We start from the raw sequence: 20,026 nt of genomic DNA on the forward strand, positions 1-20,026 counted from the left end.
ATGTTGTGCAACTGCTCTTATAAGCTCAGAGACTCACAGAGAGACTGAGGGTGGCTGGGATGGATGGGATGGGAGGACAGCTCAGCCTCAGGCCAGTTGGAGTTGGGCTGTAGAGGGGAGGGAGGGGAGGAGTGCCCCAGTGGAGTGGAGCTGACCTGGGATGGGGTCAGTGTCTCCCAGGGCTGGCCGGATGGGGTCAGTGTCTCCCAGGGCTGGCCGGATGGGGTCAGTGTCTCCCAGGGCTGGCCGGATGGGGTCAGTGTCTCCCAGGGCTGGCCGGATGGGGTCAGTGTCTCCCAGGGCTGGCCGGATGGGGTCAGTGTCTCCCAGGGCTGACCTGGGATGGGGTCAGTGTCTCCCAGGGCTGGCCAGGGATGGGGTCAGTGTCTCCCAGGGCTGGCCAGGGATGGGGTCAGTGTCTCCCAGGGCTGGCCAGGGCAGGGACACCACACTGACCACAGGACAGTATACAGCACCACTCCTTGTGTGCTTTTCTAATATAATACTGTTGCTTAGACCACAGCAGAATGTTGGTCAAATCCATACTTAACTTTGAGACTTTACAGTAGTTTACTGTGTCATCTAGGCTGTACCACAACTGGCTGTGATTGGGAGTCCCATAGGGCGGCACACAATTGGCCCAGCGGCGTGCGGGTTTGGTCGGTGTAGGCCGTCATTGCAAATAATCATTTGTTCTTAACTGACTTGCCTGGTTGCATAAAGGTTAAACAAATACAAAATACAACAAATCCCTCCCTGTGGCTGTGTGAATGGCATTTCTGTTAAGCCAAAGATCCTGGTCCTGCATAGGATCTCTCTTGTGTTAGAGGTCAAGGGTACTCTTCTCTCAGTCTTTTTCGGCCACCTTTATGGAGGTACGTGGACCACAGTTGGTGCTGCTCACAAATCATGGCCGTGATGGTTTCATTTCCTTTGTGGATCTGTGGACAATAGACCTCTAGCCAGAGTCTGTAGTCTCAACCAGTGGTTTTATATTTGTGTTCCCATCTTTGTCCTCATGGTTTAGGTGTGTCTGGTTCAGCTGGGTCAGTTAGACTCTGCCATGTTGGCATCTTTGGAACCAGTCCCAGTTATTGCACACCCAATAACAGCCCTGTTTAGACGTGGGTGTTTCATCAATTCAAGTTCTTTGCCACTTTTATTCACAATGTACCTATATGGTATGGTATGGTATGGTATGGTATGGTATGTGTATGTGTGTGTGTGTGTGTGTGTGTGTGTCCCAGTTATTGCACACCCAATAACAGTGTGTGTGTGTGTGTGTGTGTATGTGTGTGTGTGTGTGTGTGTGTGTGTGTGTGTGTGTGTGTGTGTGTGTGTGTGTGTGTGTGTGTGTGCTTTTGTGCGTGCATGCCTGCGCACACATGATTGTGTGTCAGTCACTGGGGTGTGGGGGATGTGGGGGTTGACATTTATTTCTGAAGAGGAAGTTTGTGGTTAGATCGTTTCTGCGCTCCCGTCTAAATTTTTCCCTCTCCAAGTCATCGTGCTTTTACAAAGCCATGCAGTTTCTTACAGATGTGGAAGTCATTTCAGCAGTGCAATGACTGGAGGAGAGTTTGTTCTGCCTTTAGACGCTGCTGGGTCTGGGCTGAGCGCACTGAGCCGACTCCAATCTGAGAGCAGAGGGCTCCCCCGCCTCACCCAAGTGCAGCATGGGAAGGTCTGGGCTTGGCCCTCTCGTAAATGAAGCCCCTGTTTGAGGCTTGCTAGAAATAGCCTCTAAAGAAATGCAGTGAACGTGGGACTGGGCATGTATCTGACAGAAAAAACAAACTTCACCAGAATCCACATCTTACCCTGCGTGTGTGTTTTGTGTTTTCATTTCTAATTTATTCCTGATGATTTGTTTACCTAGATAGAAATACTGCTTTCCCCAGCCGTAAAGCTGCCGCTTTGTTGACCTCAGTGTATGTCTGACAGCGTTTAAACACCGGCAATGGTATACAGGCACACACACACACGCACACACACTTTTAATGTCTCTGAGATAGATAGATGAGGGGTGCACCCCACACTCCTGGGTTGCTGTAATTGGACAAATATATAAATGATCACTTCCCCATTGCTGGAGCATATGACATCTGCTTCGAGTCTGTCTCTTCTGTCTTACTTTGTAGAGAACTGCATCGTTGGAAGCAGGATGTCACACAGGGTGACACGTCTGTCTTCTACTTCCTGCTCTCTATACTTTGGGAGCGGTTGATTGGGGAGGGACTTACACAGTATAGCCTTAACAGACACATGCCGTGTGAAAGTGTGTTACTACATTCTCTGGTCTGAAGGCTCCATTATGACTACTCTGGCCGTGTTTTGGCTAGTCCACACCTCCCTCTCCTCTCAGACATACTACCTAAAGTGTGAGTCAATGTACTGTATCTCATTAAGTCTGCATGTCTCTCAGCACCTCTCAGTGTATACATTCAAGCACTAGAGACAGACATGTTCAGGCCTCACTGTCTCAGCTTTGCCTTGTTTTCTGTGTGTTTGAGCTTGTTAATCGTATAGGGCTTTGTTTGCAGAGAATGTGCCCATGTTGTTTGTTCATGAGCACATTCATTTGTGCTTCTTATTTGTAGTGGTCTTGTGTAGCTTTATTATCATAGAGTCTGGGTAGTCTTCACTATAAACACATACCGTACATAACACATACTTTATTATCTCAGTCTGGGTAGTCTTGACTATAAACACATACAGTACATAACACATACTTTATTATCTCAGAGTCTGGGTAGTCTTGACTATAAACACATACAGTACATAACACATACTTTATTATCTCAGAGTCTGGGTAGTCTTGACTATAAACACATACAGTACATAACACATACTTTATTATCTCAGTCTGGGTAGTCTTGACTATAAACACATACAGTACATAACACATACTTTATTATCTCAGAGTCTGGGTAGTCTTGACTATAAACACATACTGTACATAACACATACTTTATTATCACAGAGTCTGGGTAGTCTTGACTATAAACTCATACTGTACATAACACATACTCTATTATCACAGAGTCTGGGTAGTCTTGACTATAAACACATACTGTACATAACACATACTTTATTATCACAGAGTCTGGGTAGTCTTGAATATAAACACATACTGTACATAACAACCAGAGCCAAGGTAAAAGGCATATTTGAGCTGCGCTGTTGAAGAATATATGGAATGCTTATTCAAAGCATTGTATTCACTTACCTGCACTTATTTAAAGCATTTTTCAAAGACTGAGTTGGACAAGAGTGTATCTGAATGGATGTCCGGTAGCTCTGGGCATTTATGAGCAAATAATGTCTCAAGGGGAAGATCAGGATTGTTTTGGCTTTAGGAATCAACAGCTTCCAATGAATTGAATCCCAGTATTAACCCCCACCCCATCTCTCTCTCTGTCTCTGTCTGTCTCTCTCTCTTCCTCTCCCTCTCGGTCTCTCTCTCTGTCGCTCTCTCTGTCTCTCTCTCTCTCTCAATTCAATTAAATTCAAGGGGCTTTATCTGCATGAGAAACATATGTCAACATTGCCAAAGCACACACACACACACACACACACACACACACACACACACACACACACACACACACACACACACACACACACACACACACACACACACACACACACACACACACACACACACACACACACACACACTCCCCCACCCGTCTTCACAAACACACTGATCCTCTGTGTGTTATCCCCTAAACCAGTTCCACCCTGCAGGCATCTACTGCCTCCCTCTGAGCAGGCAGCCTCCACCTCCCTCCAAACTTGTTGCACCACACATCTCTATCTGTCTCTATTTTACAGTAAAAATTATTGTATTGTATTTTTCTTTCTCTTTTCCATTTCTCCACATTCCCCCGTCTGTATCATGACACTATCTATGCAAGACCCAAATGCAGACACAGGAGGCAGATGGTTGGAGTTTAAGATGTTTAATAAATCCAGAGGGAATAGGCTAGAGAATGGTCGTGGACAGGCAAAAGGTCATAACCAGATCAGAGTCCAGGAGGTACAGAGTGGCAGGCAGGCTCAAGGTCAGGGCAGGTAGAATGGTCAGGCAGGCGGGTACAGAGTCCAGAACAGGCAAGGGTCAAAACCGGGAGGACTAGAAAACGGGAAAAACCGTTGGTAGGCTTGGACATACAAGATGAACTGGCACAGAGAGACAGGAAACACAGGGATAAATACACTGGGGAAAATAAGCAACACCTGGAGGGGGTGGAGACAATCACAAGGACAGGTGAAACAGATCAGGGTGTGACACTGTCTATGGACATTATGTCTATGATAAAGTAGATTAACTAGGTAGGTTAACTATCTAGCCTTACCCAACCGATAAACCACTATGTTACCTCCAGCCTCCCTCCTCCCTGTGTGTCACTCTGTGCAAATTCTCTCTCCGGGACACCAGTGACCACTCAACAGGCCATAAATTACTCCAACACCACCTCCGCTCAACTTCACTCAATCTGTCCTCCTCCCTATCACTTTCCCCTCTCTCTCTAAACTACATGGTCTGGCTCCACTCAAGCCCAATACGGTTAATGTGAAGCAGTAAATCAGAGATCAGTTCACACACATCAAATCACTGATAATATGCTGTATGTAAACGGGAGCATTGTCATGCTGAAACAGGAAAGGGCATTCCCCAAACACAAAATCGTCTAGAATGTCATTGTATGCTGTAGTGTTAAGATCCCTTTACTGGAAAAAAAGGGCCTAGCTCGAACTATGAAAAACAGCCCCAGACCATTATTCCTCCTCCACCAAACTTTACAGTGGGCACAAGTTGCCACTATGCATTGGGGCAGGTAGCGTGATTTATCACTCCAGAGAACTCGTTTCCACTGCTCCAATTGTGGTGAGCTTTACACCACTCCAGCCGATGCTTTGCATTGCGCATGGTGATCTTAGGCTTGTGTGTGGCTGCTCAGCCACGGAAACTAATTTCATAAAGCTCCCAACAAACAGTTATTGTGCTGACGTTGCTTCCAGAGGCAGTTTGGAACTTGGCAATGAGTGTTGCAACAGAGGACACACAGTTTTTCAGCACTCGGCAGTCCCGTTCTGTGAGCATGTGTGGCCTACCTCTTGGTCCTAGATGTTTCCACTTCACAATAACAGTTGACCAGGGTAGCTCTATCAGGGCAAAAATTTGACAAACTGACTTACCGGTGCCATGCTGAAAGTCACTGAGCTCTTCAGTACGGGCCACTGACAATGTTTAACTTTGGAAATTGCATGACTGTGTGCTCGTTTTTATACACCTGTCCACATACTTTTGGCCATATAGTGTATGTCTGTATGTACACAGTGCATTCGGAAAGTATTTAGACCCCTTGACTTTTTAAAAACATTTTGTTACGTTACAGCCTTATTCTAAAATGAATTAAATCATTTTGTCACTCATCAATCTACACACAATACCCCATAATGACAAAGCAAAAACAGGTTTTTAGATTATTTCGTAAATTTGTAAACTAAAAAACAGAAATATCACATTTACATAAGTATTCAGACCCTTTACTCAGTACTTTGTTGAAGTACCTTTGGCAGCAATTACAGCCTTGAGTCTTTTTGGGTATGACGCTACAAGCTTGGCACACCTGTATTTGGGGAGTTTCTCACATTCTTCTCTGCAGATCCTCTCAAGCTCTGTCAGGTTGGATGGGGAGTGTCGCTGCACAGGTATTTTCAGGTCTCTCCAGAGATGTCCAAACGGGTTCAAGTCTGGGCTCAGGCTGGGCCACTCAAGAACATTCAGAGACTTGTCCCAAAGCCACTCCTGCATTGTCTTGGCTGTGTGCTTAGTGTCATTGTCCTGATGGAAGGAAAACCTTTGCCCCAGTCTGAGGTCCTGAGCGCTCTGGAGCAGGTTTTCATCAAGGATCTATCTGTACTTTGCTCCATTCATCTTTCCCTCAATCCTGTCTCGTCTACCAGTCCCTGCCGCTGAAACATATCCCCACAGCATGATGCTGCCACCACCATGCTTCACCGTAGGGATGGTGCCAGGTTTCCTCCAGAAGTGACGCTTGGCATTCAAGACAAAGAGTTCAATCTTGGTTTCAACAGACCAGAGAACTTTGTTTTTCATGGTCAGAGTCCTGTAGATGCCTTTTGGCAAACTTCAAGCATGCTGTCATGTGCCTTTCACTGAGAAATGGATTCCGTCTGGCACTCTGGAGCTCTCTCAGAGTGACCATCAGGTTCTTGGTCACGTCCCTGACCAAAGCCCTTCTCCCCCGATTGCTCAGTTTGGCCGGGTGGCCAGCTCTTGGAAAAGTCTTGGTGATTCCAAACTTCTTCCATTTAAGAATGATGAAGGCCACCGTGTTCTTGGGGACCTTCAATGCTGAAGATATTTTTTGGTACCCTTCCCCAGATCTGTGCCCCGACACACTCCTGTCTCGGATCTCCATGGATAATTCCTTCAACTTCATGGCTTGGTTTTTGCTCTGACATGCACTGTCAACTGTGGGACCTTATATGGACAGGTGTGTGCCTTTCCAAATCATGTCCAATCAATTGAATTTACCACAAATGGACTCCAAGCAAGTTGTAGAAACATCTCAAGGATGACCAATGGAAACAGGATGCACCTGAGCTCAATTTCGAGTCTTATAGCAAAGGGTCTGAATACTTATGTAAATAAGGTATTGATATAAATAAGGTATCTGATTTTTATTTGTAATAAATGTGCAAAATATTCTAAAAACCTGTTTTCTCTTTGTCATTATGGGGTATTTTGTGTAGTTTTTATTTATTTAATCCATTTTAGAATAAGTCTGTAATGTAATAAAATGTGGAAAAAGTGAAGCGGTCTGAATACTTTCCGAATGCACTGTACATAGTATATACTGTATTACCGCCTCAAAATAACCTGGGGGTGAGTGGAGCTGCTTTTCTCGTATGTCTGCATTGTTGGCGTCCCCCCAATATAAACTGTATGTTTAGCCTGATAGAGTCATGAATTTTCCTTCTGGAAGGACCTGAGACAAACTGTTTAAATGTGTTATTGATGGCTAAAAGGACTGTATTGGTTGGGGGAAGCTCTGTTTAAGTTGGCCGGTGGAGGGCAAAAAAGGTGGAGAGGTCCAAAATGATAAAAATATACTGTATGTATGCAGACATTCATCTTCTGTTTATTTTAAACTCACTGCCCCATGGTATATGGATTCTCAGAACCACTTATGGTGCATATTTAAGTCCTTGGAAATGTTATATCACGCATAACCATGTGCATGTGCTGTGGTGCAGTTTTCACATTCATTCTTGTTCATGCATTATTTGTTATACTTGTAGCCTATGTGTCTTTGTCAAACACTGTGTTGAAGTGTAGAGTAGTGTAGTGTGTATTAGTTGCAACTTGATCTATTCAGTTGATAGTTAAAGATTTAACTTTGCCTCTGACAAATTAAAGTACCACCCTGTGTCAATGGATACATTGCTTTCAGAGAAGGTTGGAATGGGCTTAGTTTTCTCTATATCCCTTGTGTTCAGTGGAAAATGTGAACACTTTTTGTAATGGAACCTAGGGCTGGGCGGTATACCCGTATTTTACTATATACCGGTATTTATGCACAGACCGGTTTGGGTTTTTACTTTACCTTCTATAACGGTATTTTAATGTTGTGTTTGTTAAATGTAATACGCCGTGTGTAACGTCCAATTTTATAGTTTACTCCGCTACTTGAATCATCCCTCTCTCCTCTCTCTCCACGCCGCTTTCCACACAGACCTAGCCCCACCCCCTGTCACTCAAGGAGCGCATTTGTTGTTGCTTGACCACGAGACACTTTCCTACAGTCTGCATGGTTAATGCAGCACATGCAAGAATGTTGATGACAATGATGCAGTTGTCACTTTGATCAATAGAAATCCACAAGCGTTCTATAATTACAATATTAGTTTGTGTTTCTTACATCTGCAAACAGCTAGTTTGTATTTTCTTAGCAAGTTAAGCTACATCGTGTTAGCCACTAATGCTAATCACTAGCTAATACAAGTACTGAGTCAGAGTAAACGTAGGCTTAAATCAGCATGTTGTTTGTGCAGCAGTATCTCCTAAATCAAAGAGGAATAGACAAAGCATGAATATGTTGGCTATTTGAATAAAGATGTAATGTTGTCAAAGATTATAGCGTCTCCTAGGAAACACTACACATTAATTTGGTTCCTACCCTGTCACAATAACTCATCGATGGCATCTTCATTTGTTGTCATGTCAAACAACACTGTATTCAAAGTGCCCACTATTATATATTTTCTAACTATATAATTATAATAAACATTATATTTCCATGATTTCAAAAGTTCACCCAAGGGTTTTGATCTAAATCGCAATTGCAACATTTGGTTAAAAATAAGGCCTAGTATTTTTGCCCATATCGTGGCAGTGTGGAAATGATCTCATATGAGTGCAGGAAATGCAGAAATTGATGGAAATGCAGGAAATAATTTTAGGTTGAAGTTGAATTGAAGAGTATAAAACAATCAGAATGGAGAAGGACCCATTGAAATCACTTAGAATATGTTTTGCCACCCTAAGGTCACACACTACTCTTAAAGCAAATTTAGAACTTTTATTATAAAAAAAACACATAAAATACCATCATACCATCAAAAATGTGAAAAATACCATGATATAATATTTTAGCCACATCGCCCAGCCCTAAAGGAACCCCAGTAAAGAGCCTGATGTGTGAGGTGTGGACCTGATAGAGAGAGGAGGGAGTACAGATGGAGAAGATGGTGATGAAGGAAGAGAGTAAGTTGCCAGCGAGGAAGAATTATCGTTTGGATGGAGAGTCAGGATTGATGTGGGAGTCGTGTGATGACAAAGAGTTGGAAGAATAGAAGCGGAGAGGACAGAAGCTATGGTTCTAGGTGCTAGACTCTCCTGACACTGTGAACTTGGCTATCCTGTGAAATAAATAAGTGGTTTGTGTATATGGCTAGGATTGGTGTTTGTGTTTCAGAGTGATTAGGTTTGCGTGTGTGTGAGTATGTCTGAAAGAGGTTATACGTGTTTATAGCCAAAGCCAGCTCTCCTCTCTTCCTCCTGCCCTATACTCCCAGCTACAGAAATAAACATCACCCCACAGACTGACAGACTGCACGCTTTTGTCTGGGACTGAATTCCAGAGTCTCAGGGATGTGATATTTCTATGGCCCTTAGCCAAACAGACAGTCATGTACTTAACCCCCTAACAGTGGGTTTTGACCAGAAGTGGCACCTCATCTTGACAACGCTTCGCTCCGCTTGCAATTTGCATAAAGTAGAGCAGAGCTCAACTTTTTCTACCACTCCGCTAGCAGGGATCTCGCCGTTCACCTTACCACAATCCCTTGCACATTTCTCTGCATGCCCTCATTGAAAATGAAGGGGGTTGGGACTTCTCCTGCCAAATTCCTTGTTGGTAAAAACTGTGTTTCTCTTTCCCACTCTCTGGTAAGGAGTCCTATACATATACACCCCCTCTCCCAAATCCCTCTCTCTCCCTATTTCTCTGTCTCCCTCTCTGTCACTTTCTCTCTCTCCCTCTCCTTTTCCCTCTCTACGTCTCTCTCCCTCCCTCTATCTCTCTCTCTCTCTCTTCCTCCTATTATGGATATTCACATACTTAATTCATGTATTAATGTATAAGCACGCACTAATTTGTATAAATGAAGTCAGGATGTTCTGATCTGTCATAGGAGAGCCTTGGTTTTTTATTTCTCCATCCTACAGCAGCCTTTATAAATAAACAGCAACATGGCAGGAAGCAAACCTCTGTGTGCTACTCTGTGCCTTGGCTGGGCTTGAGGTGAGACGGGAAAAGAGAGAAAGTGAAAATGTTAGTGTATGTATGTGGGTGGGGGGGGGGGGGGGGAAACCACTGTCCTATTTCGCCTTCCAATCCGCATCCCTCTAACCTCTCCACTGGGCCTTAGATGGAGTGGAAGAAGACAGACATCTGATAATGAACTGGGTGACCCTGTATTTGAGAAAACCTTACTATTTTATCTGAGTGGTTGAAAGTGAGCCACAATGACTGTGGTTGAGTAATGTATCAAGGTCTGTGCATTCATTCGGAAGTGTATGTTTTCCTCGATGTTTGAGCCAGAGCATTGTTGTGTCTGTGTGGTCTGTCTGCAGGTGTACCTGAAGGCCCCTATGATCCTGAATGGAGTGTGTGTGACCTGGAAGGGCTGCATAGACCTGCAGCGCTTGGATGGGATGGGCTGTCTGGAGTTCGATGAGGAGAGAGCACAGGTACTGTATCATACCATTACATTACACCCCCTGGTCTCCAACCACACCAACACAAAATACACAACTAGATAGAACAATTGGCTACAGTATATACCCACATTGACATACACCTCGAGACAAACTACTTTTGAATGACTTAACTTAAACTCAACTAAGCAGGTTGCGCCCCTACCCCTATCCATATACAAATAAAACACCCACTCACCAGTCCAAACAAACTGTGTGTCTCTGTGTCTCTCCCACTCTGTGTGCGTTCAGCATGAGGATGCCCTGGCGCTAGCATCCTTTGAGGAGTCGCGTAGGAGGACCCGGGACTTTGAGGACAGAGACCGCTCACACCGAGAGGACCTGGAGGTGAGATGGGCTGGACTGACTGACAGGCCTGGATGGGGTGGTGATGTCCCCCCTAGTCACATGATTAATGCTAACGCTAAGAAGTATTGTTGGAATATGATAATTGGTTGTGTCCCCTGTGTGTTTGTTACCATGCAAACTCTTATTGTGTGAATAACCCATTTAGTTTTTTATATTTACCATTAACACAATCAATAACTCAGTCTGAGAAGTTGTGTGTGTGTGTGTGTGTGTGTGTGTGTGTGTGTGTGTGTGTGTGTGTGTGTGTGTGTGTGTGTGTGTGTGTGTGTGTGTGTGCGTGCGTGTGTGTGTGTGTGCGCGTGTGTGTGTGTGCGCGTGTGTGTGTGTGTGTTTGTATTTCATCTTGAAGCATTTTTATGGTATGTAGGTTTAGTGCATGAAGAGTTTATTCATGATTAGAACACACAGACCCTAAATGCAACCCCTCTAAGATGAAAACCAAATTGTGTTTTTTTAGGACCCTGTGGCATCAAAAATCTGGGACTGATGGCATTCAAGGACCAGGGTCTGTCTTCTTTGCTTTTCAATGTCCCTCTGTCATGCACTAAACCCTGTGTGTGTGTGTGGTGTCTGTGTGAGTGTGTTTGTGAATCAACACGAGAGCATGTGCATGTATGTGAACAATTTGAAGTATCTGAGTCTGCCTGTTTTAGTGCCTGCATGTGCAGAGAGAGAGAATGAGTGAATGACAGAAAGAGAGAAATAAAGTTACATATGAACTGTATCTGTTGAGTTAACACACTGTGTAATGAATGCTTAGTGATAATGTGGGTTCCTTCCCTCTCAACCCCATAAACTGTCTCAGGGTCAGTCATATGAATATGCTTTATGGATTTTTTTATGCATTTTATGATAGTGGGACGTGTGCAGGTCAGGACATCCTACCAGGGTATAAGCTGGAAGACTGGAAGACAGACCCCCCACACACACTTTCCCCCAGTGCCTAATGGAGAACAGACCTCCACACACACACCACCCACCCACACCCTGCTGCCGGAGGAGTACGCTGCAAGGCCTGCTGGGACATATCTGCCACAGCTTGGCAGCACATGATGAGGGAGAGCGAGGGAGGGAGATCTGAAACAGGGCTTTCATGTTCACATCTAGTATTTCTTACCTCCGAAACATACCTTCCAGCTCCCTCAGGAAGAATTGTCTCCTTTCTTCTGAAAATCTATAAGGCAATGCTCTTTATGAAGATATTATGTATTGGTCAAAGAAAAATAACATATAATTATTTTCTCTACTGACATCGAGCCTGGAGGCTCAGATGTCAAACAGAACCGTGTGTGGAAGGTGTGCACGTCGTCAACGTATGACATAAACTGTATTCTAACGGAAGACTTTCCATGTGTTTCATTCTCAAATACTGACTGACTGTGGTGGAAACATGAAACCCCATAATCATTTTCATTACATTTAAATGGTAAAAAAAAAAATCCAAGTTACAGTATGTAGTCTCATAAACTGCTGTGATCCAGAATTTTCTGATTGGACTGTAGCATTTAGCGATTTCTTTAATTAGTGAATCCCCTTTCTCTGCTGTCATCTCAGGGAAGGAGATAGATGCTATTGTTGGTTTTATTGTAGATAAAGATTTGCATTTGGACATCAGGACCCTGTTTTTATGTGATATGGGCGCCTGGCCCTTGAGTACATTCAGCCATTGCATTTCTGTGGTCTGAACTTCTACTCAGTCCACTATAACTCAAGGCCAACAGCACAATGACAGTCTGCCATCAGTGGTAGCTGGGAGGCCTCTTAAGGGTTTAGAAACCTGTCATTTAGTTCAGAAATCACAGCTCTTCTCTCGCAGGGATGTCAGTGTCAGCTCTTGAGAATGTATGTCTAAGTACAGCATATAAGGTTAATTCCTCTGCTGTGTGGCCTGTACTTGTTCTGATCACTGTATAATGAATATGTATAATGCATATTGTCCAGGTTTTATGTTTTTCCTGTGTGTGTGCATGCGTGTTCATGTGCGTGTGAGAGCGATTCAGGACAGGACAGTGATGGCCATCTAGATGATTGATGAAGATAAGATGGATGCAGAAGAAATGGTCCAGTGTTCATTAGGCCCCATTCTGCTGGTGGAGTTAGAGGATGAATGATGTGCTGCCAGTAAAAGTATTAATATAGCATTAGTATTGATTTTTATTAGGATCCCTGTCTGCCCTGCCTAATCTCAGCTCTATTGACTTGTGGTACAGGCTAGCGCTCTGCCGGCTGGCTCAATGATGGATCACTGTGCTTGTCCTCTCCTCTCCAGCCCCCCCCACTCCCCCTGTAACTACGACAACACTCCACTCAGGGCTGAGGCTTTACTGTAACGCTTCTCCTCAAAATAATCATATTTTGTCTGTAGAGTAGTTGCTGCACTTCACACAGTATATTATTACATATAAAAGTTGAATACTTCCTGATGTTTCTTTATATTACTCCTTAACTCTGCTTGTCTTGGAGGTTGGTCCTGTTCACATTGCATGGTGTGTGGCCTGAGACATTGTTTTTTCTTCAACCATTACCAAACCGTAACTGGTGTATTTGGCTCACTGACTCAAGGACAGCTCTGACGCCTTCCGTTTGTAATCTGGGTGAATATGAGTGATAACTAAGGCAGAAGCATTCGTGTGTGTGTCCATGCATATGTGTGTTGTTGTTGTCAAAATCACTCTGCAACTACTGAGTAAAACTTTGATCGGCCAGTTCATAAAATCTTGTTAAGTTCATAAAAATCTTCTTAAATTATTTATATTTAACTATAGGGCTATTAATTGTTTTGAAGACACTCTATTTACATTTATGATTCTGAAGTGGAAAAATGGATGAGCATCAGTGTCTCTTTTAGGATTAAAGTAGTAGACTGAACCAGGGTTAGAAGGAGCTATTATGGTGAGTCATTTGGATGACGACTACATGCCATTTCAGCTGAGAGACCAGCGTCTGCTTTCTCCCTCTGTCTGCCTGTCTGTCTGCCTGTCTGTCCTTCTGTTTCACAGATCTCTATGTTGGGAGAGATGTAGATGCAGACACATAAACATATGTATCTGTGACAGGCAGACGAGTCATTTTTTATTTTTAAAGCATGTTATGTTGAAGACTTCCCCGACGACTAATGACTGTCTGCTATTCGGCCCAAAAAAGAAAATCCATTTTTAGCCTCAGCTGGAAGCTCTCTGGTGCCCTCTGCTGAATATACTGTATGACATATACTGCACTCACTTTTGCCCCATCTAAGGCCATTCTCAACACATTACACACACACACTCATGATATTGTGTGCTATATTAAATCTGCCCCCCCTCCATCTCTCTCTCCCTGTGCCAACAGCCCAGGCGACAGCAGGACCCCAGCCCTGGCACCAACATGGGCAACAACGCTGATGATCACAAGATTCGCTAGAGGCCAGAGAGACGCAGGGGGTGGGGTCATGGTGACCTGTCCATCGTACTAGGCCAGTCTCACACCCTGTCACCAAGCTGTTAACTGGAGAGACCAAAGTCCACATTGCTAGGGATTTGGGGGTGGGTGGGGGTGGGGCCCTTTTTAATTTTAAGAAGGGACTGGGTGAGGTGGGTGTCCATTTTTAAGTGTGGTGTAAGAGGATCGACCCAAACATCCTTGTCTTCGGGGGGGTTTTGCACTATCTGATACATTCAGTTTAGTACCCACATTGCCTTCTGTATGCATGGAGCACCTGCCTACCTATGTTTTCTTTTGTCCCTCTATGCAAGCTATTTCGGCAGCACTTTCTTTTACAATGCTTTATAAATAGGAAATTACTGGGTGATTAAATGGAACACATTTGTTCTTAAATAATTACATATTCTTCCTAAATTGTTACATTTCTAATAATTCCAAATATCTTCCATCTTCCTTATTGTTTCCCATAAAGTTTGTTTCAAATCAGGTAGCAACCTGAGGAGCACTGAGCATAAATGTATTTCACGCTAAATTCTAATCTATTGATAATTACAATCAGAAGTTGAAGCAATAACAAAGCGTTCACCCTGCCCCTGTTTCGGTAAAAAGCTGAGGGATGGGGCTAGAAAAATGCAACCATTCTCAAATTCATAGACAGAGCTATGGATGCAAGGACTGACTATCCATAATATCAAAATTATAGTTTTAACCATGTTTTGAGGCTGTATAGTCTTTGTTTACATTTATTTTGTTTAGAAACATTGGGGTAAAACAAGCTTCCCACTGGGCACACACTGATTAAATCAATGTTGTTTCAACATAATTCAATTCAATTACGTTGAACCAACGTGGAAAAGACTTTGAATTGGTCTGTGACCAGTGGATTATATTTTGGGTTCTGATGCGGCAAGACAGTTGAACTAAGCTTATGAGGCATTTATAAATTACATTCTTCAAGAATCAATGGGTATGTATCATTAATTTTCACTACATGACAAAAAGTATGTGGACACCTGCTTATCAAACATCTCATTCCAACATCATGGGCATTAATATGGAGTTGGTCCCCCCTTTGCTGCTATAACAATCTCCACTCTTCTGGGAAGGCTTTCCACTAGATGTTGGAACATTGCTGCGGGGACTTTGTTTCCACTCAGCCACAAAAGCATTAGTGAGGTCGGGCACTGATATTGGGCGATTAGGCCTGGCTCGCAGTCGGCGTTCTAATTCATCCCAAAGGTGTTCGATGGGGTTTAGGTCAGGGCTCTGTGCAGGCCAGTCAAGTTCTTCTACACCGATCTCAACAAAACATTTCTATATGGACCTCGCTTTGTGCACGAGGGCATTGTCATGCTGAAACAGATAAGGGCCTTCCACAAACTGTTGCCACAAAGTTGGATGCACAGAATCGTCTAGAATGTCATTGTACTCTGTAGTGTTAAGATTTCCCTTCACTGGAACTAAGGGGCCCGAACCATGAAAAACAGCCCCAGACCATTATTCCTGGCACTATTCATTGGGGAAGGTAGCATTCTCCTGGCATCCACCAAACCCAGATTTGTCCTTTGGACTCCCAGATGGTGAAGTGTGATTCAGCACTCGCTGGTCCCGTTCTGTGAGCTTGTGTGGCCTACCACTTCGTGCCTGAGCCGTTGTTGCTTCTAGAAGTTTCCACTTCACAATAACAGCACTTGCAGTTGACTGAGGCAGCTTTAGAAATTTTACGAACTGACTTGTTTGGAAGTTGGCATCCTATGACAGTTCCATGTTGAAAGTCACTGAGCTCTTCAGTACGGGCCGTTCTGTTACCAATGTTTGTCTATGAAGAGTGCACATCCACTAATATGAAGGGGTGTCCACATACTTTTGGCCAAGTAGTTTAAATGTCCAAAAATGAATGTAGCAACTATAGTTTTGAAATAGGCCTTTTTTGGTTCCATGTAGAATAACCATTTTTGATTTCATGTAGAACCCTCTGTGGGAAGGGTTCTACCTGGAACCAAAAGGTTTCTATCTAGTTCCAGAAAGGGTTCAAAAAAGGGTTCTCCTATGGGGACAGCCGAAATAACCCTTTTATGTTCCAGATAGCACCTTCAAGTACAAATAGTTACCAATCAATCACCTATATATTTTGTATTTATAAAGGACTATAAAAGATTGCTTAACAGCTATAATTTATCATATTATAGCACTATTTTAATGAAATTGTATTTTTTATTATTTTATTCATGTTTTGTGTGAAAGTCATGATGTTTACTTTTTTATTTCTTTTCTCTATATATAAATACTGTATTTGTATGTCTTTATGCTATCGTAAGGGATATCAGTAGAATATGTAAAGTTGTGTTCAAGAAAAGTTACTTTTTCAAAGAGACTGTTGATTTGCCGGATGAGGAAGGTCTATCAACCTCAGCGCTTTCTGTCTTCCTGTCTCCTCCATGTTAGCAGCATATTTTAACAGTCTTTGAACATGACTCTAGCAGCACATAGCGCACAATGAGGTCAGTGTCTCTGAGCTCGCTCTTTGGAAGTCGAGGTAAAGAGGCTTTCTCCTCTGCATTGTTTTTTTTTATTATTCTCTTTATTTCACGTTTCATCCAGATCAGAGTTTGTAACGTCTAAGCAGTAACTTTCTCTTTTTTTGATCCATTGCGGCTTCATTCCAGAGGTTTGTCGCACATTTTGATCCAGCTCTGGGATCTATCTCCCTGAAAATGATGCAAGGACACAGTAACATTATCTCACTAACTTACCCTCCAGTTTTGTTTGGTATGTTTCAGGTAATCTGAATATCTTTGAGTTTCATCAACTATTGTGCTGTTGTCAGTGTTTCTTCCTCTTTATAGGAATACAGTTTTAACAGTTCATTCATATGAATTTATCTGTACTGGGGATTAGAGAGAGCAACATCTTTAAAGAGATTGAAGACTCTCTATTGCAATAAATGATGTGTGTAAACCCTGAATGGCTAACACGGGGCACTGTATTGAAGCCACCATGCAGCCATCTTGGTACTCCTTCTCCGTTGTCAAAGATTTAGGAAGGTATAGAAATGCATTTATTAATGCCTACATTTGTTTTTGACACATTTATTCTCTTACAGACACATTAACGCATACTTTTAAATTATATGCGAGTTAAACATTTTTAAAAAATGAATCATCTCTAAAAACTTTTTTTTAGAGAGTACTAAAGTTACTGTCCCCATTACAACAACAAAATACTCAAATACATGTAATTTTGACCATACATTTTTTTCCCCCAAATACTGTAGAATCATTCATTCCTATAGATGCGGTAAAGAGGTCAATCGAACTTGACCAAAACAATGGAAATGCCATGGAAATGTGTGGGGGCAAAAGGCCATGGGGGAAAAAGAGCCTAAATTTAGGCTATTGTTTATATGTGTATTTCTCACTATGTTGAGGTGAAAATTGCAGTATAACGCTTTTATGGATGTCAACCCCAACACATGTTCATGTCATCTTTACCAATAAATTGCATTACAGTTAAAAACGAATTTGACTACCACCAACGATTTCTGTATGCTAGCTATAGTTCTGTATGCTAGCTATAGTTCTGTATGCGGGGGCGGCAGGGTAGCCTAGTGTTTAGAGCTTTGGACTAGTAACTGAAAGGTTGCAAGTTCAAATCCCAGAGCTGACAAGGTACATAGCTGTAAATCTGCCCCTGAACAGGCAGTTAACCCACTGTTCCTAGGCTGTCATGGAAAATAAGAATTTGTTCTTAACTGACTTGCCTAGTAAAATAAAGAAAAAATTCAAAATAAATTAGCTGTAATTCTGTATGCTAGCTATATTTCTGTATTCTAGCTATAGTTCTGTATGCTAGCTATAGTTCTGTATGCTAGCTATAGTTCTGTATGCTAGCTATATTTCTGTATGCTAGCTATGCTCACCAGCTTATACGAACAGGAGTTAGCATATAGCAGTCACATCTTCTAAACCTGAAAAGGGTCAACTTCTACAGACAAATATATCCAAATCGGACTTAAGAAACCACATTGAGTACCTGCTACAATACGTATATAATGACGGATTTGATGAATACTCACTTTGTTAGATCAGATTTGTTGACTGTGCGCCAATCTGGCATATGGAACGTCTGCATTCCATTGACTCCTTTAACACATCTATGGAGGACTGCTCCTACTGGGTAGTGCCAATATGGTTGACCGGTGGCTTCAAAGGCTCGCAATGGCCAATACATAGAATCAGCAATCCAGGGTTTATATAAACCATTGATTGCAATCCAGCACTGTTTCAACCAGTCATGAAATATTGGGATGAAATAGACCAAGAGTCAGTCTGGGGCTGAATAAACTGCATATGAAATTAAAGGAGAGCTCTATGGTCAAGTCTAGCAGCAGTGATGAACCTGTGGTTTTCTTCCATTAATTTCTAATGCATCAGCTCAGTATTTTATTCAAAGTTAATTTGCTTTCATTTGAAGAAAGAGGAAAGGTGGAGGAAGAAGCCTATGTTTTGTAAAGGGACAAACGTTAGACAGCAAGTTGTAAGATGTTGTTGTGCAGGTCAGAAATGATGGGGTTTAGGTGGACAGAGGGAGAGGCAGTGGGTTGTCACATTTTGCTATCGAAGCAAATTCTAATTTCATACTGCATGGGATTGTATTTCCTTGAGTTAGGTTCTTATGTTTTTATCCCAAATACTTCTATAACACATATTTGCATAATGTTTCACATCCCACTAATGATGCCGCTCTTTTGCATTTACATCACATAAAAACAATGTGTAAGGCTTTAGCTTGTTGCTTTAGTGTATCAAAGATTTACACAGTCAGTCATCTCAAGGTAGCATACCAATGTGGGTAACAGGAACGAACATGTTTACGTTATCTTCCATCGACCTTTGTGATGTTTAAACAATGTGTAAAGTATTTCACAATATTCTGGGAACTCTATTTCAAGTGGTTTGTTTGATATCTACTCCAGTGTATAGATTACCTGATAAAAGTGTCAGTGTACAAAACATGTTGGACACTCAGAAACTAACTGGCCTACCTCCAGCTGCAACCAAAAACAAATAGAAATCTTGGGTATTTTTTACTTCACAATTTTGTGAATCTTTATTTCATTTAAATGTTTGTTACAGATGTAGGATCATCATTTGAACCAGTTTGCTACAGCAGGAAAATAATCCTGCAGCAACAGGAAATGTGAATTACTATGTGGATTTTAATGAATGGACATTAAATGTTTCTTAAGGGAAAATCTGAAATGTCAAAGTGGAGATACATCTCAAATACACAACACGTTTTAAATGTTGTGCATTGCAGGAAAGTTATCCTGCAACAGGGCGATCAAATTAAGATCCTACATCTGTAAATAGTGTGATCTGTGTGCATGAGGTCAGGAATGTCCAAAACACTGGAGTTATGATATACCCTACCTAGTGATGGTGTCCCAGCCTAGATTTCCAACATAACTGATTACAATCCCTGGAGAACAGGCCCTCCTCTCGTCTCTCCCTTCATGTGTAGGCCTACTCCCCAGAGCCCCAGCTAGCTGGTACCCCTGTCTGAGCTTCTCCCGTCACTTTAATGCTGGCATTAATGCTGGCAATAACACCAGAGACTGTCCTAGTTATTTTTTATAAATTGTTTATTTTATTATTTGTTTTAAGTTATTGATACAGGTTGACCTTTGTTTTGTTCAGGTTACGCAATGAAGAACTGTGTATTTCTGTGTTTAATGGCCTATCTTTTAACATTTTACTGAATAGTTTAGGTTTCTTTCTCTCTGTTTTATGGTTTAGCTTGTATGGCTTGTTTTGTTAAGGGGAAACTTAAATATGAAATGTTGAATTTAACATGTTTCGTAATAAATTTGTAACAATCGTTGTACTTGGTCTTCTGCCTTTTTAAGAATCACTCTTACCAATAACACTCATTTAT

The 20,026-nt window shown here is 42.3% G+C and overlaps 1 protein-coding gene across 6 annotated transcripts in view; it reads left to right on the forward strand.

The window, feature by feature from the left end:
- LOC135509398 (core-binding factor subunit beta-like) overlaps positions 1-19,975 on the forward strand; it is a 39,173-nt gene extending 19,198 nt beyond the window's left edge. The window contains exons 4-7 of one of the 6 annotated variants that reach the window (XM_064930032.1): positions 10,175-10,291; positions 10,550-10,645; positions 11,124-11,171; positions 11,523-19,975. In XM_064930032.1, the coding sequence (XP_064786104.1) occupies positions 10,175-10,291; positions 10,550-10,645; positions 11,124-11,153 (243 nt within the window). In that variant the 3' untranslated portion in view covers positions 11,154-11,171; positions 11,523-19,975. Of the gene's footprint in view, positions 1-10,174; positions 10,292-10,549; positions 10,647-11,123 lie in introns of all 6 variants that reach the window. The other 5 variants (XM_064930031.1, XM_064930033.1, XM_064930030.1 and 2 more) reach the window with 5 other exon arrangements.
- Positions 19,976-20,026: the final 51 nt, after the last annotated feature.

This window comes from Oncorhynchus masou, chromosome 22 (genome assembly GCF_036934945.1).
Source record: "Oncorhynchus masou masou isolate Uvic2021 chromosome 22, UVic_Omas_1.1, whole genome shotgun sequence".
Classification (NCBI taxonomy): Eukaryota; Metazoa; Chordata; class Actinopteri; order Salmoniformes; family Salmonidae; genus Oncorhynchus; species Oncorhynchus masou.